This window comes from Zonotrichia leucophrys, chromosome 12 (assembly GCF_028769735.1).
Source record: "Zonotrichia leucophrys gambelii isolate GWCS_2022_RI chromosome 12, RI_Zleu_2.0, whole genome shotgun sequence".
NCBI lineage: Eukaryota > Metazoa > Chordata > Aves > Passeriformes > Passerellidae > Zonotrichia > Zonotrichia leucophrys.
In genome coordinates this window covers 19,062,036-19,077,029 of record NC_088182.1, presented here as the reverse complement: position 1 = coordinate 19,077,029, position 14,994 = coordinate 19,062,036, and the positions used below count along the sequence as shown (strand labels likewise).

Below are 14,994 nucleotides of genomic sequence, written 5' to 3'. Positions count from 1 at the left end.
CAAGAGAGCTGTATGAACCATGGACGTGGGTCTGAGCTGGTGGAAGGTGATGTGGTGTATGGCGCTGAGTGATTCTAGCTGCTAGGTAAAATAAGCATACTACTAGTTCAGACACATGGGCTGAACAGAAAAACACCCTAAACAATACTAAACAATACAAAACAAAACCACCAGGAAAAGGGCTAAACTGAGGTAAATAGTAATGCCAAAGGATTAATAGGATCCACTGGGATTCCTGGCCCTTCTTTCTCTGGTATGTGTGATGATTGTCTGGTAAGTTGCTGTGGTCTTGAACATAGAGTTTAAGAGCTTCTTATTTTACCTTCAGGAAAGCACAAGAGCAATTAGGGGTCAAGCTGGCTGTAATAATTTGTTGGATGCTTTTAGCGTGTTTATCCCCATTTCTATACTGGAAGGAGAAATAGGAAAAGTGTCTATTTAGTCACTATTGGAGAGAAATTATCTCTTGTCCAATTTTGAGACAATTACTAAAATTCAAAGCATGTTTACAGAAGGAAATATCTGGAACAAGTAATTTTGCAGCATGACTGAAACAGTTTCTGCATCCTTTCCCAGTCACTCAGTTCTGGGATCATGGTGCAGGCAGCTCTTGTGAACAACAAGCATCAGCCCTGCACCTCTTAGAGAGATTTCAAGAGGAGAAGAAATAATGAAATAAAGAAGGCAATAAAGAGACGTGTTATTAACCAAAGATGGATGTGCTTCCAAAATTCAGGCCAGAATTTACTAAGTTCAGATTATTTGTAGGAAACAAATGACAGAGAGATGGCTCTCTCTCCTTATCTAAATATGTTTGTTCCAAACAGGAAGTACCTTAGAAAGAACAATTTAGGTTTCTCTGCCATAAATTGTGGATGCAAACACACTTTCCACTGTGCTGAACTGCTGTGGAAAGCATGGAAGGGAAGGTGGTAATTCATTTTTGCAGGCCAGTAATAAGGTAGGCATTGCTGAAGAATGTGATGGAGAAATTGCCTAAAACAGAAAAATTTAACAAGCAGGTCTGGAGAAACTGGCATCAGATGAAAAGCTTAACAACCTGCTGGCAGAGATGCACATGGTGTCTCTCCCATATGAGGAGTAGTGGAGGGGTCACCTACATCCTTCCATGTGCTCTAAAAACCATATCAGGTTATTTGACCAGAGCATGCAAAAGGAGGGAGGATTAGCTCCTCTCCATTTGCTTTAGCTCCTTCTCTCTAAAATGGGGCTCCAAATATCCCATCCCTCCACAGGACTTAAAAAAGATCCTGTGAAACCTGTGCTGTGTGCAATAACCAGAAGGATTTGGTATTTTTTAACTGTTATCATGGATGCAGGAAGTAAGACTTGAGTTTCCCACCAGGAGTGAAAAGAAGGTAATTTATTAACCACTTCATCATGATTGCTCTTTGCTACCTGGCTTGGTTGAGCTGAAGGAAGTCCTGAAAAAACATTTATTCCAAGAAAGGTTACCAAAGCTGACAGTCATTGTCTCCATTGTAACTTCCACTGCGACATTGAGAGAGGGATCTGAAATGTATATGCAGTCCTGGGATCAGGAGGTTTTTAATGGCTAATGCCTTTTCTGCAGATTTACAAATCTCATCTGACATATGTATACTCCACGTGGATCTTATTTCCCAGTAATTGGAGTGTAACTGATAGGCTGCTGTGCTTCTTGAAAAGTGTGTGCCTTGATTGGAAAGTATTGGGGTCTTCAATGCCTTTAAGGGGGAATAGAAAACTTGTATCTAGACAGAGATATCACCGTTGGGGGTTGTTAATTAGGTATTAACAACTTAGGTGGGTGTCACAGACATCTTTTGTGACAAATCCTTTCTTTAGGATTTTTCCCTCTTCTGGAAGGCTGAGGCCCCAGAAAGAGAATGTAAACAATGGTTATCTGCTGCTGTGGAATGCAACAGGTGCATCTGTGATTGGCCCATGTTCCATGTTTACAATTAAGGGCCAATCAGAGACTGAGCTCTCCCTGGGAGAATCAGAGAGAGCTCCTTTGTTGATTCATTCTTTTTCTATTCTTAGCTTAGAGGCTTCTGAGACTTTTCTCTCTATTCCTTTTAGTATAGTCTTAATGTATTATATATCATAAAATAATAAATCCAGCCTTCTGATCATGGAGTCAAGATTCTCGTCTATCTCTCTTCACTCCTGCAACCCTTGCAAGTCCAGCAGCAGGTGGGAAAGCATTTTCTGGGGATTAGTGACCATCTGGGAGAAACCAATGGCCTAAGAAACCCTGATCATTATAGGGTTTTAGATCATTATAGGCCTGTATAGGCCTTGTTCTTACTCAAGGTCATCAGTAGGGCTATAAGGTATGGCTGAATCAGAATTTAAATATCCGTTCAAAGGCACCTTCTGACCCCTGAGAAGTTTGTCCCTGCTTTGCAGCCAGCTGCAAATAAACTGGTATTAGTGAGAAGGTTTTGAAAGCATCCAGAGACCCTGTTTGAATGAGGGATAAAAGGATCACAGATCAGGTAAGCTTTAATCTCTTCAGTTTATAATATCCATCAATTAATTTATTTTACAATAAAGGCTTTACCCTGGAGCTCATTAGAAGCAGTTTTGATGGTGTCAGTCCCCAAAGATGATAGTACCTTGGTGTCTCAGATTTCTGCCTGGCATATCCACTAGCAAGAAATGTTTCTCAAAAGAGGTGGGAATTGCAGGATAACCCACCCAAACAGGGAGATTTTATTGCTTTGGTATGAAATTTAGAAGTTTAAATTTTCAGCAGTTTTATACACATGCTTTGTATTCATACATATAGGTATGTGCACACAGAAAGAGATAAAGAGGGAAACAATGTCATGACAATGAGGCCCACAGTGCTCTAATCATTCTGGACCAAATGGTTGGGTTATTTCACTATGTCATGTCTCTCTGGCTCCCCGAGACAGGGGATGGAGCATGGCTTTGGGTTTTTAAGCAGGCCTGACAATTGCAAACATCTTCCTGGCTTTTTGCCTTTATCTTGAAATCGGGAGCTGAGGTGAGAAACGCCTTGGGCTCATCCCCGGCTCTTCGGTGCTGGGGGTGGCTGAGGATTGGACCCGGGAATATGGGAATCGGCAGCAAGCCACAGCGAGCGCTTGGAAGCTCAGGCCCGGGGCTGGAGGGGCCGAGGGCAAGGACTGGGGGTCCGGGGCAGCCCCACCTCCCCGCCGGGCTTGTCCCACGCTCGCCCGGTGACCGGTGACGTAAGAGGAGCACGAATGGCATTGGCGAGCGGGCCGTGGCATAGCCAATGGAAGCGTGAGGCGGGAGGGGCAGAGGCGCCGGCGATCTACCGGGCACCAGGTGACGTCAGGTGCAGTCCGGTCACCATTGGCAGCTCGCTCGGCAGCGGCCCGGCAGGGACCCTGCTGGCTCCAGGCAGCTGAGCAGAGATGGTCCCCGAGCAGCCTGTGGTGAACACCTTGGGGAAGCAGCTGTCCTGCAGCAGCACATGAAGGTCCACACCTGCAGAGATCCACCTGCAGCGTTTGGAGGAGTCCAATGGCGTAAATGGTGGGTATGCCTGAGAGAGACTGTGACGCTATGGAGACACTGTGCTGGAGCAGCTTCCTGGCAGAACTTGTGACCCTGAGGGCAATCCGCACTGGAGCAGCCCGTTCCTGAAGGAGTGACCCCATAGAAAGGACCCATGCTGGAGCAGTTGTGAAGAACTGCAGCCCACAGAAAGGACCCATGATGGAGACATTTGTAGAACACTGTCTCCTGTAAGTGGGACTTCACACTGGAGCAGGGTGAGGAGGAAGGACCAATGGACAATGCAAAATGAACTGATGACAATCACATCCTGCTGTGGGGTGTGTTGCTCAGAGTCTCCCAGAGCCTCTGCATGGCTCTTTCATAGCTCTCAGGCATAGTGGAAGGGTGACAATCCCTCATCTTTCCAGCTTTTACAGCGACAGGAAGGAAGCATGGGGGCAGGAGTCAGAAGTGGAAGAGATCCTGATCTAAAGGGTGAGGTCAGCCCTGGAAATGGAGCAGCTCAGTGTGCTCAAAATGTGTCAGGGATGTCAGGGGTGTTACTTAGTTCCTCCCTTCCCTTGTCTCGCCAGTGAAGAGCTCACATCTCTCCACCTATCCCTGATTTGTGGCCTGCACCATCACACATCTCACTCAGGAACCCCACAGTGGTCTGGCCTTGGGTTGTGACTGCCCTGTCAGGAATAGACACTGGCCATGGGGAGATGTGGAAGGGGCTGTCAGAGGACTGGCTTCTCCTGACATGCCAGATGGAGACAAACCACAGTCCAGGAAAAGGAAGAGCATCTGCCTGCAATAGGGAGTATCTGTAGTGCACAGAGGAGTTTCCTGAGAAGAGCTCCTGAGGGGAGAAGAAGGGTGAGAGACACAGGAACCATATGTATCAGAAGAAGTTCATAGCTGTTTAATGCAGTTGTTTTCCAGAACAAAATCGTGTTGGTGCTGATGGGTCAGGGGTGGGGCACAAAGTAAGAACGGAGAGCAAGCAGCTGTTGCTGTGTGGGCAGCAAGGCCTCAAATGATGAATTCCTGGGTCTCCCATGTAGCCTCGTTACCTTTCCTGCAAAGACTATGTGTGAGCTGTGGTGACAGTCAGAGACTTCACCCCTACAGAGCTGCTGCAACCCCTGAACTGACCTATATGCCCATAAATCTTACAGCAGGAGGATGGGAGGGAGAGCTCACCTGCGCTTCCACCACCAAAAACCCCCAGCAAAGGCTGTGGCCACAAGAACCAGCACTGCAATGGTGATACTTATGGTTGGAGCTGCACTGTGGTTTTCTGGGACAGGGAGAGAAGAGGGCAACTGTGTGAGGGTCACAGCACCAGTCAGGAGCTGCCACCCTCACAGGGCTCGGGGCTGCTATCTGCAGCCTGCACGCCATCCCCCACGGGTGGCACCTACCCCATGGGATGAGAAGGCTGCGGGTGCCCAGGCTGTGGTGGCGCACACGGCAGACATAGCTGTGCCCATCACGGGGGGCCACGGCCAGGACGCTGCGGAGCTGGTAGGTGAGGTCAGCGTTGGGCAGGATGGTGCTGGTGTTGAGCGCCGGGCCCGGAGGCACCTCCTGGCCATCCCGCAGCCAGGCCACGCTGATGGGACGGGGGTAGAAGCCAGTGACATGGCAAACAAGCAGCAGCTGGTCTAGGTTGGGGGTGCGGGCAAAGACCGTGGCCACAGGCAGCTCTGGGGAGTGAGAGCAAAGGGGTGGGGCACAGCTGGGCCCCAGGGTGCGAGCCTGTGGGCTGGCTGTTGCAGGGTCAGGGTGGTCTCACCTTGTCTCTCTAGAATTTCCTTCCCATACCTCTTCAGGGTGAGGAAGTTGCTCTGGCATACCCAGATAGAGAGAAGGTGCTCCAGAAGTATTCTGAGAGACTTCTGCCTGTTGAGGCTGTTGCTGACCAGCTCTGCCATCTGGGATGACTGCTGGGCCTCCCAGCCCTGTTTATCTACCTCAAAAGCTACGAGGTCTCTGCCATCCCAGCCAACATTCAGGAAGCCCTGGCTCGTCGTATTGGGGTACAGCACACAGCCTGCACGGAACTGAACCACCAAGGGGTCTGTCAACAGCAAAGCGAATGGAGAGGTCCCATGAGTGGGTGGAACGTGGGTGGCATGAGGTGGGATGTGTCTGAGAGCACATACAGGGATGCAGTGGAAAGCAGGGTGCAATGGGCAGCAGGGGGTAAGGCCATGCTTCAGGAGACCCCACACACCCTGCAAGCCCTCAGGCCCCTTGGAAGAATGGAGTGGATACTGGTGTGGAGTGCTTGCTTAAAAAGAATTCTGTCCCCAAAGTATTTGCCCCAGTTTTCTCTTTCATGATCTTTGCTGTGTCAATCCTTCAGCTCCAGTAAATTGGGTGGCAGCTCCCTGATATACACAGGGGTTCCTTGTGCTAGATGGCAGAAGCCCCAATGGGTATTTTTGGTCTGCTGCCCTACCCACCCCTGCTAGTCATATTCCCCAGCAGCTGCAGTGTTTCAGCAGCTGTTGCACCCTGTGAGATCCCCCCAAATGCCATCCTGGTGGGGAGCAGGCCATAGCCAAAACCTGGGGAGAAGGACTAGGGGTGTGGCAGGGCTCGTTTCTGTACTCACAGTGTTGTTTTGTCTGCTGAACTGTGTCGTGCACAAATCGGATCATATTGCGCAGAGCAATTTTGTACTGGGACATCATCTTTTCCCCATCATCTTCAGCTGCAGCCTGGCTGACCCAGGGCCAGTGGAAGTGGATGCTCCAGTCGGCCGGATCCAGTGTAAAGATGGCTATGTCCCCTACAAGTGCCACACATGACACCTCAGCAGAGCTGATGTTGGCGAAGAGGCTAGTCAGGAGGTACTGGATAACCTGTGGCTCTGCTAGGAGAGAGGATGGAGACAGGAAAGGGTGCAGGAAGGAGATGAGTGGAGGTGCTAAAGGGGAAACACGAAGTGGAGGTGCTGGAGGGGAAACAGGGGATCCAGACTAGATAATAAGAAAGAAATTTTTTAAGTGCAGGGTAGTGAGACACTGGTACATGTTACCTAGACATATGGTGGATGTCCATCCCTGGAAATATTCAAGGCCAGGTTGTTTGGGGCTCTGAGCAGGGAAGGTTCCTGTCCATGGCAGAGGGGTTGGACTTAATGGCCTTTAAGGGTCCTTTTCACCCCAAATCCTTCTGCGCTTCTATGACTCTATGCTCTTCATCCTGCTCAGGGTTGCTTTCCTGTCTGAACTTCCTCTAACTTCACTGCTCTTTTTCCTTCTCTATTTTTCTTTCAGCAAAGTGGTTGTCTCCTGCAGAGGATTTTAGGCATTTTGTGCCCTCCTTTCCATGCCTCCCTCCTGGCCACAGCTGCTGTATTACTGTGCAGAGCAGATGAAAGGGCACCTTGCTGCTCGTTTGGAGTGATGTTTCCCCCCAGGAGAAACACCTGTGCCAGGACCTGTATCTGCCACAGATCTGGACATGGTACAGAGGATATGGAGGATGGTTGATAGAAAAGGGCATTTTGTCCAGATTTGGGGGTCCCTGATAGGCCCAGGACACCAGCCAAGCCCAGAGATCAGTCCTGACTTTTTGTGTCTGACACTGCCTGCCCCGGAAGCGTAAGGTCTCACAGGGTTGTGGTAAAACTCTCTGTGTGACAGCAGTGCCCAAAAAGCCCTCTGGCAGGTGCAGCTCCCTGACTAAGAGAGGCTGCTGGAAGAGGCCCTCAGCACCATGTGGAGCTGAGATCTGCCTGGCACCCATGGGCTCCCTGCAGGGGGAGGACATCTTGCAGGGTAACTCCACACCCAAGGCCTGGCTGGGGACCACTGTTGTCTCTTCTGCTTGTGTGCCCAAGGCCTTGTGTTGGAGCTGGTGAGGCAGAAGTCCTGAGCTGGATGCAGGAAGGGTGGGCAGGGACAAGGCATGTTTGGGTGGAGCACGATGGGAGGTGGCCCTCTGATGCTGGGAATCATCCACCCCCCCCCCCCCCCCCCCCCCCCGATATGGCACAGTGGCCTGGCCATGCCTCCCCTGAGCAGAACTTGTGGGGTTCTCTGACAGGGTGGGGGTGGTAAGAGTGGTTGAGGTGAGCCAGGGCTCCCACTTACCCTCTGGGTCTGCCCACATCCCAGGGAGGAGGATCGGCAGAAAGAGGAAGAGGAGGAGGTGAGGGGGCTGCATGGTGCACGCGGCAAGGTTGAAGAAGCAGCAGCAGTGACTGGGGGAGGAGGAAGAACCTGTGGGAACCTAAGCTTAACCCAGCCCAGCAGTCACTGCGGTGGCTCTCCACCAATTGGAGAATCAATGTGTCAAGGGAGGGGCCCAGAGGTCCCAAGCTGAAAGCTGGGGATGTGTGGGAGAGACAGAAGCTGAAGTAAGGTCTTGAGCACGAAATGCCCTGACAGGCTGGGGCTGGGGAAATCTCAGCCAGAAGGAGAAGGCGGGGAAAAAGAGACCAATGAAACAGCACTAGGAAAATAGATATTCAAGCATCTAAGCTGGGTTTTCCTGACTCCCCCTCCCCACCTGTTGTCCTATCGCTGTTCTTGTGGGATGCATCAGCACCTATGGAGGTGACGATGGCTTTTGGATTTCAGACCTGACTGGAGAAAGATGGTTGCTGTCTTCCTAACCCCTACACAGGGAGAAGGGATACCCCCTCCCTCTCCTGGCACCTCCAGCTTAGGCTGCTCCTGCGTCACTTGCCTAATTCTGGGGATGGGGCTCCCAGGGAGGAGGCAACAAGCTGTTCCACCTAGACCAAAGCTGTAGGACACTGCTGAGGAGCCCCTACTCTGCTCTAAACACCTGGGGGTGGGGCAAGCAGCTCCCCTTTCCTTCCCACCAGCTTTGGTGAGGAATCCAGTCCCCCTCCCCAAGAGCCCCTTGTGCATGGGAACAGAAATGGTGGGAGCCATGCCCCTGCTCTGTCCTCATTGGCAACAGTGCCCAGTGCTGGAGGGATCATGGGGGGACCAGAGCCAGCCTCTCCTCACAATGTTTCCAATCGACTCCTCCTCTCAACTCCCCCCCCCTCAACATGCAGTTTCTCTTCCCCTCTTTTGGGTAGTGCCTGCACTGGAGGCAAAGGCAGAACCAAAACCACAAGCAAGGGCAAGTTTGAGGAGTTCAGCTCAGTAGTGTCCAAACACTGAATACTTTTGTTTCCATGAAGCTTTTGAATACTTTGGTCCCAGAGAGAAGTAGGGATGCTGTGGTGGTCTGGTAGGCCCAGAAATGACACCAACTTCCCCAGCAGCATGACGCAGGGGATGTCCAGCTATGGCACCACAAGGTCCACATCCTTCCCACTAGTCCTAGACCCAAGGAGACTGTTTGCCTGTCAGGATGGCAAAGTGCAGCCATGGGGCAGCCAGGGAGGGAAGAGACAAGGGGGCATTTGTCTCTGCAGTCCTGTGAGGTGATCACTTGTGCCCATGGCTTCCCCTGAGACGACTGCTGGTCACTTCTTGCTGAGCAGCTGAGAGGCCATACGCAGCCCTCTGTCCTGTGAATTGCCTGAGTTGCTCTTAGGAGAGGAGCAGGCACCTGGCTTGTGTGGGTGGTCACAATGTGTCCAGCCCCCACAGAAATTCCTTCCATGTCTCCCACTCTCTCAGTGGATGTGCTTTACAGTTCTGCTTTAGCCCTTCCACTTCTCTATTGAATGTACTTCTCATGTCAGGAGTTTTTTTCACTTCCTTTTTTGCTCACAACTTCTTCCTCCTTCATATTTTCTCTTCTCTGGTCTGAAAATGACCCAAGGAGACAGGGGACTGACTGTAGGTCCACACAGTCCGTTGGTCCTCAGAGTCACACCCAGGTTACCACTGGTCTCCACAGTTTCCTCAGCTGACATCAGTCGGTCCTTACAGTCCTCTGAAGTGATTACTCGTCCTCACTTCCCCCCTGCCCTAGAGCACTATTGAACTTTGAGGTTCTCATGTGGCCCCTGGTCCTCAAAGACCCCACAGGTGTCATTGGTCCTTGCAATCTCCCTTGAGGTGAAGTTTGTAACCCCCCAAGCTGGGCCTGGGGGAGTTGCAGTGGATGCAGTGCCTCTGGGTGCTATACTGGGCGTGTGGGTGAGCGGCAGCAACCACTGCACTGGGCTGTGATAGGGTGCCTTAAGAACCCTCTAAAAATGCCTGGATGGGGTGTGTTATTGTAAGGTCTCTTAGGGGATGTGAGCAAACACTTGCAGACACCCTCTGGTACCAGCTGTTAGTGGGTGTGGAACTGTAGGGTCTCTTGGGAGGTCATTCACATGAACAGCTTTCCTCAACAGGTTTCCTGACTGGCTGGACCTGATCTCCAGGTCTGCCTGGTATCATGAGTGCTGCAGGATGTTCCACTCTACCTGGGAGAGGAATTGCCCCATTTGCCCTGCAGGTGCCAAGGCCACAGGGAGGCATGCCCACACCTAAGCATTTAATCTGCCTGTCCCAAGTCAGCAGAAGCTGGGAGAGGCTTGCAGTGAGTTCCTTGAGCCGTGTGATGCCAGCAGGTGACACTGGCTGCTAGGGAAACACAGTACTTACCCCAGCATTGTGGTTTCCAGGTTCTGGCCAGGGCGGAACAAACACCATTGGATTTGTGATGGATATGGCCACAAGACAGCCAGGTTTTCTGGCTTGCCATTGTTGCCAGACTTATCCTGGGAAACTGCAGGAAGTTGTCCAGTGAAACCAAACCTTTTGAAGCTACATGTTCAAGTTGATTGGGAGCATGAACTGCATGCCTTCCTGTGTGTGTGTGAACTCTGCTATGTTTCATGGGACATGGGCTTCTTTTTTTCTCCTTTATTGGAAGCCTTGGAGATACTTTACCCCCATGTGCACAGTTGTTTATTTCCATGCAATATCTGAGAACATGTTCATATATGCACAGGCACACATGTACTGTTTTTCCCCTATGCCTTGTTGCTTCCTGCAATTTAGTGCCTATAATTCAGTGGTGTTTCAACTTGCATACATGGCTGATCAAAACCTCTCCAAGCCCATTCAACTGCTAAGGAAAGGCAGATTACTTAGTGAAAATATGAATGGTTTATTTTCGTTTCATACGCATGCAACTCCCACACATTACATCAGAGTTTCAGTATTACTTAGCACTTTGTAAAGCCATTTCTGACCAGGTTCTGTTAGTCTATGTGGAACAGTTCAGTCTCAGCACAAATATTTCTGGAATATGGCTAATAAAGGCAATTTTTAGGAAAAAAATTACCAGAAAGTGACAGTAGAAGGGGACATCTTTCCACCTTCTGACAAAAGTGTTACTGAAGCAGAACCAGGAGGATTTGCCATTGGGTATTGAGGTGTCCTACGGCATCAGTGGGTGGACTGGCCAGTGCCACCACCTTCATGCTACACATGAAGAGACCATCATGTGTAACAAGGGAGGAAGTCACAGATGTGCACTTGCATCTGTTTAGAAAATTCAGGTGTGTCAAAAGCTCAGATTTCTCTCTCCAGGTTTCTTTTGTGCATCTCTGAATCAAGTTAGTCTTGCAATTGGCAATGCCCAAAACTTAGGTGAAGCAGAAAAAGGTAGTTCTGGTTACTGTGTAGGCAGTGGGAGGGAATGGGGACTGTTAGCTCTCTTCTGAGCTAAGCTTCTTTGCTCAGGATGGAGTTCCTGGACTCTGATTCCTCCATCTGCTGGTGCTTTCTGAAAAAAGAGGGAGATGGGTGGATGTTGCATGGCAGAAACCTTGCGGGAGTGCAGACAGCATCTGCCAGGGTCCAAGCAAGAGCTTTTCTGCTCAGTGCAGAAATCCCCACAGCATGCCTTTCTCTCCTCTCCCAATGCCGCTCCATGGGGCAGACAGGGACTGACCTTTGTCTCCACACCCAAAGCACTGACATGGCAGCTACAGCCATGGCTGCAAGCAGCCCGGCCATGAGCCCTGTGATCAGCACCACTTCTGAGTTCCCTGGGAAACATAAGGAGAAGCTGCCATGAGCTTTCTGGAGTTTGCTCCATCTTGTGGTGCAGGGTGGCTCAGGACCCCCATCTCATCCCCCACGGGTGGCACCTACCCCATGGGATGAGAAGGCTGCGGGTGCCCAGGCTGTGGTGGCGCACACGGCAGACATAGCTGTGCCCATCACGGGGGGCCACGGCCAGGATGCTGCGGAGCTGGTAGGTGAGGTCAGCGTTGGGCAGGATAGTGCTGGTGTTGAGCGCCGGGCCCGGAGGCACCTCCTGGCCATCCCGCAGCCAGGCCACGCTGATGGGACGGGGGTAGAAGCCAGTGACATGGCAAACAAGCAGCAGCTGGTCTAGGCTGGGGGTGCGGGCAAAGACCGTGGCCACAGGCAGCTCTGGGGAGTGAGAGCAAAGGGGTGGGGCACAGCTGGGCCCCAGGGTGGGGGCCTGTGGGCTGGCTGTTGCAGGGTCAGGGTGGTCTCACCTTGTCTCTCCAGAGCTGCCCTCCCATAGTGCAGCAACACCTCCATGTCATCGACACAAGTATCATTGAAAAGAGTTTCCATCAGCTCACTCAAGGCGGTGTAGTTGTGGAGAAAGGACTGGACATACCGTGACAACTCGGTGTCCTGGTAGAGGGTCCAGGTGAGATTCTTTGTGTCGAAGCTGAGGAAATCCTGACCATTGTAACCCACATAGCCAAAGGCCAGGGAGGTTCTGTTGGGGTACAGCATGCAGCCTGCTGTGCACTGAACAACAAAGGGGTCTGGCAGGGCAAAGAGGAGACAGAGGTTGCGTGAGGGGCTGGGATTTCCTTCCTCTAGACATGGTCAGTGTCTCCTATACAGCACCAGCACTATCAGATCCTTCCCCACCTCCCATCTGCTTTTCAAGAAAGGGGATGAAGTAAAAACCGAGCACTCACAGGGGATGTCCTTTTGCGTGGCCCCTTCATTGATTAGATGGTTAAACTGCTGCAAATAGATCTTAAGCAGGTTTTCAATGGTGTCCCAGTCAGCACGGGGAAGGGCTGAGCGCACCCAGGGCTGGCAGAAACGGATGGACCATGTGTGTTTATCAAGAGAACCAAGTTCAATGTCTTCCAGCAGGCCCAGCCCCTCTGTGTCTGCAAATGAGGTGTTTTGGAAGGTGGTAGTCTGGAGCAGCCGGACAGTGAAGGTCCCTGCATGAGACAAGGGTTGACAGGGAGGAGATGGGACTGGGAAAAGAGGGCTGAGGAAAGTGGAGGAACTGAGGGATGGGTCCTTGATGTTGCAGGGATCCGTGGGTTCCCCATAAGCCCCTTACACATTTGCAGCCCCAGTTCCCATCTTCTGCACCCACCTGGGGTGGCTGCATCCCTGCTGGGGAGGAGGTGTGAAGCCGGGGGACAAGGAGGAGTGAGGAAGCAAGTGCCCAAGGTGGGTGTGAAGCAAGAAGCCTCTCCCCTATGGAGTCCCATGGAGGTAGATGTGTATGAGCCAGAGGTCCCACTTACCCTCCAGGTTTGCCCATGTCTCAGAGAGGAAGAAGAGGTAGAGGAGGAGGGAGAGAAGGCAGCAGCAAGGGGACTGCATGATTTCAGCAGTGAGGCCCAGAGTGTGCAGCAGTCAGTGCAGCAGCAGGAAGAATAGACTGTTGAGAGATGTGGCCTCAGATGTCTCCTCAGGCTGGCTCTGCATGGGCAGCTCTGCTGGTGCTAATGGCCCTGGCAGCCAATGGGGCTGGCACTGAGGTTTAGGGGAGGGCTCTGAGGTTCCCACTTGGAGTGAGCTGGGGCATCTTGAGTATGGCTGTGAGTGCTGGGAGAATTTGATTGTGAGCGAAGTTGTTCTATTGCATGCAGGAGCAGTCCCTCATGGCTGCAGCAGCACCTTGACAATCAGGGTGATGTGGGTGAACTGAGTCCTCTGTTCTACCTCCCTTTCAGGTCAGTGTGTCTCTTGGCCATGTGCTGCATCCATTGTCCTGATAGGAATATCCTTTACTTATGTCTGGCATATCTGGCCCTGCATAGAACAGACATTGCCACCTGCTCTGCACTGCCAGGTGGGTTCACAACAACATGGCTGTTTTTCTCACAGGACAAGCAAGCCCTATTCTGACCCCAGGGCCTGATGCCTGGGCTCTCTGTGCCCCAAGGCTGTGCACTGGTCCCATGCCTCTTTGTCAGCTTCCAACCATCCCACAGCCAGGCCACTCTGATGGGCCACAGGTATATAAGTCAGTGATGTGGCAAACCTGCAGGAGAGCTGGGTCATGGCTTTGGAAAGCTCAGAGGGATAAGAGAGTGAAGGAGAAAAGTTAATGGTAATATCCCTTGACCCCTCAGCACTGCTGGTCTCATCCTGGGGAAGGGACTTTACAGAGTTGAGGCAATGAGCACTTCCAGCCCCGATCACAGCTGTGGGGTCAGGGATGGCTAAGGAAGCAGTTCTCCAGGAGCTCTTCTTGGGGTGCAAGAAGTGAAGTGAGTGGAGCAGCTATAGTGTGGTGGTCCCCAAGCGGAGAGATAGGCTGCAGGCCCTGGAAAGGACTGTTTCCCACTGACAGTCATCAGACTCCTGGAGCAGTGGCAGTGACAGGATCTTCAAGCTGGGATGAGGATGGGACCCCACCATCAAGCCCATTCCAGGGAGTTGCAGTGGATATGCAGCTTCCCCATTTCCACAGAGCTCTATCCAATGCCATGGGATCTGGGAGTTGCCTCTTTGTTTCCCTGCACCTCACAGTGTAGGGGAGCCTGAAGTCTGCCCTAAATGCCCCAACAGGGGAGGGTCTGAGGATTGGCTGCAGCCTGGCAACTCCCCTTTCCTTCCCACCAGCTTTGGTGAGGAATCCAGTCCCCCTCCCCAAGAGACCCCTGTGCACGGAAACAAAAACGGTGGGAGCCATGCCCCTGCTCTGTCCAAATTGGCAGCAGTGTCCAGTGCTGGAGGGACAATGTGGTGACCAGAGCCAGCCTCTCCCCACAATCCCATATCCACTGCTCCTCCCTCACCTGCAGTTTCTCTCCCCCTTTCCTAGGGGTGCCCATGTTGAGGGTGAAGGCAGAGCTAAAACCATAGCCAAGGGGAAGTCTGAGGTGGGGTGCCCTGAGAACAACCAAACACAGCAGAGGTATCCATGTTGGTATGTGACCCATCCAAGCACAACTAGGATCAGGTGTCACTGTTCCATGACACCATTTTTGGTGTCTCCAGCTGTAGGGATATGGGGAAGGCCCATATAGGGATGCTGCAGGATGAGCTCCAGCACCCCATGACACTGAGTCAGATATGGGGACAAAAGGACACCGAACCCCTTCCCTTCCATGGAGCTGTCCCAGAGAGAAGTAGGGATGCTGTGGTGGTCTGGTAGGCCCAGAAATGACACCAACTTCCCCAGCAGCATGACGCAGGGGATGTCCAGCTATGGCACCACAAGGTCCACATCCTTCCCACTAGTCCTAGACCCAAGGAGACTGTTTGCCTGTCAGGATGGCAAAGTGCAGCCATGGGGCAGCCAGGGAGGGAAGAGACAAGGGGGCATTTGTCTCTGCAGTCCTGTGAGGTGATC

The 14,994-nt window shown here is 51.9% G+C and overlaps 2 protein-coding genes across 4 annotated transcripts; both read right to left on the bottom strand.

The window, feature by feature from the left end:
- Positions 1–4,397: 4,397 nt before the first annotated feature.
- Positions 4,398–7,751, bottom strand: LOC135453381 (T-cell surface glycoprotein CD1b-3-like). Of its 3 annotated transcripts, none has more exons than XM_064724390.1 (6): positions 7,614–7,751; positions 6,128–6,385; positions 5,303–5,587; positions 4,929–5,213; positions 4,708–4,804; positions 4,398–4,582 (listed from the first exon to the last, which is right to left on the bottom strand). In XM_064724390.1, exons 1-6 carry the CDS (start codon positions 7,684–7,686, stop codon positions 4,537–4,539), a joined length of 1,044 nt encoding a protein of 347 aa, XP_064580460.1. In that variant the 5' UTR covers positions 7,687–7,751; the 3' UTR covers positions 4,398–4,536. The 3 variants fall into 3 exon arrangements, with proteins under 3 accessions (XP_064580460.1, XP_064580461.1, XP_064580459.1); XM_064724391.1 differs by having other exon boundaries at positions 4,403–4,582; positions 6,128–6,304; positions 7,614–7,740; XM_064724389.1 differs by having other exon boundaries at positions 4,410–4,582; positions 6,128–6,388.
- Positions 7,752–11,114: 3,363 nt separating this feature from the next.
- LOC135453418 (T-cell surface glycoprotein CD1b-3-like) lies at positions 11,115–13,013 on the bottom strand. The gene is made up of 6 exons (XM_064724454.1): positions 12,935–13,013; positions 12,362–12,619; positions 11,921–12,202; positions 11,547–11,831; positions 11,344–11,440; positions 11,115–11,175 (listed from the first exon to the last, which is right to left on the bottom strand). The coding sequence occupies exons 1-6, from the start codon at positions 13,011–13,013 to the stop codon at positions 11,115–11,117; spliced, it is 1,062 nt and encodes a 353-aa protein (XP_064580524.1).
- Positions 13,014–14,994: the final 1,981 nt, after the last annotated feature.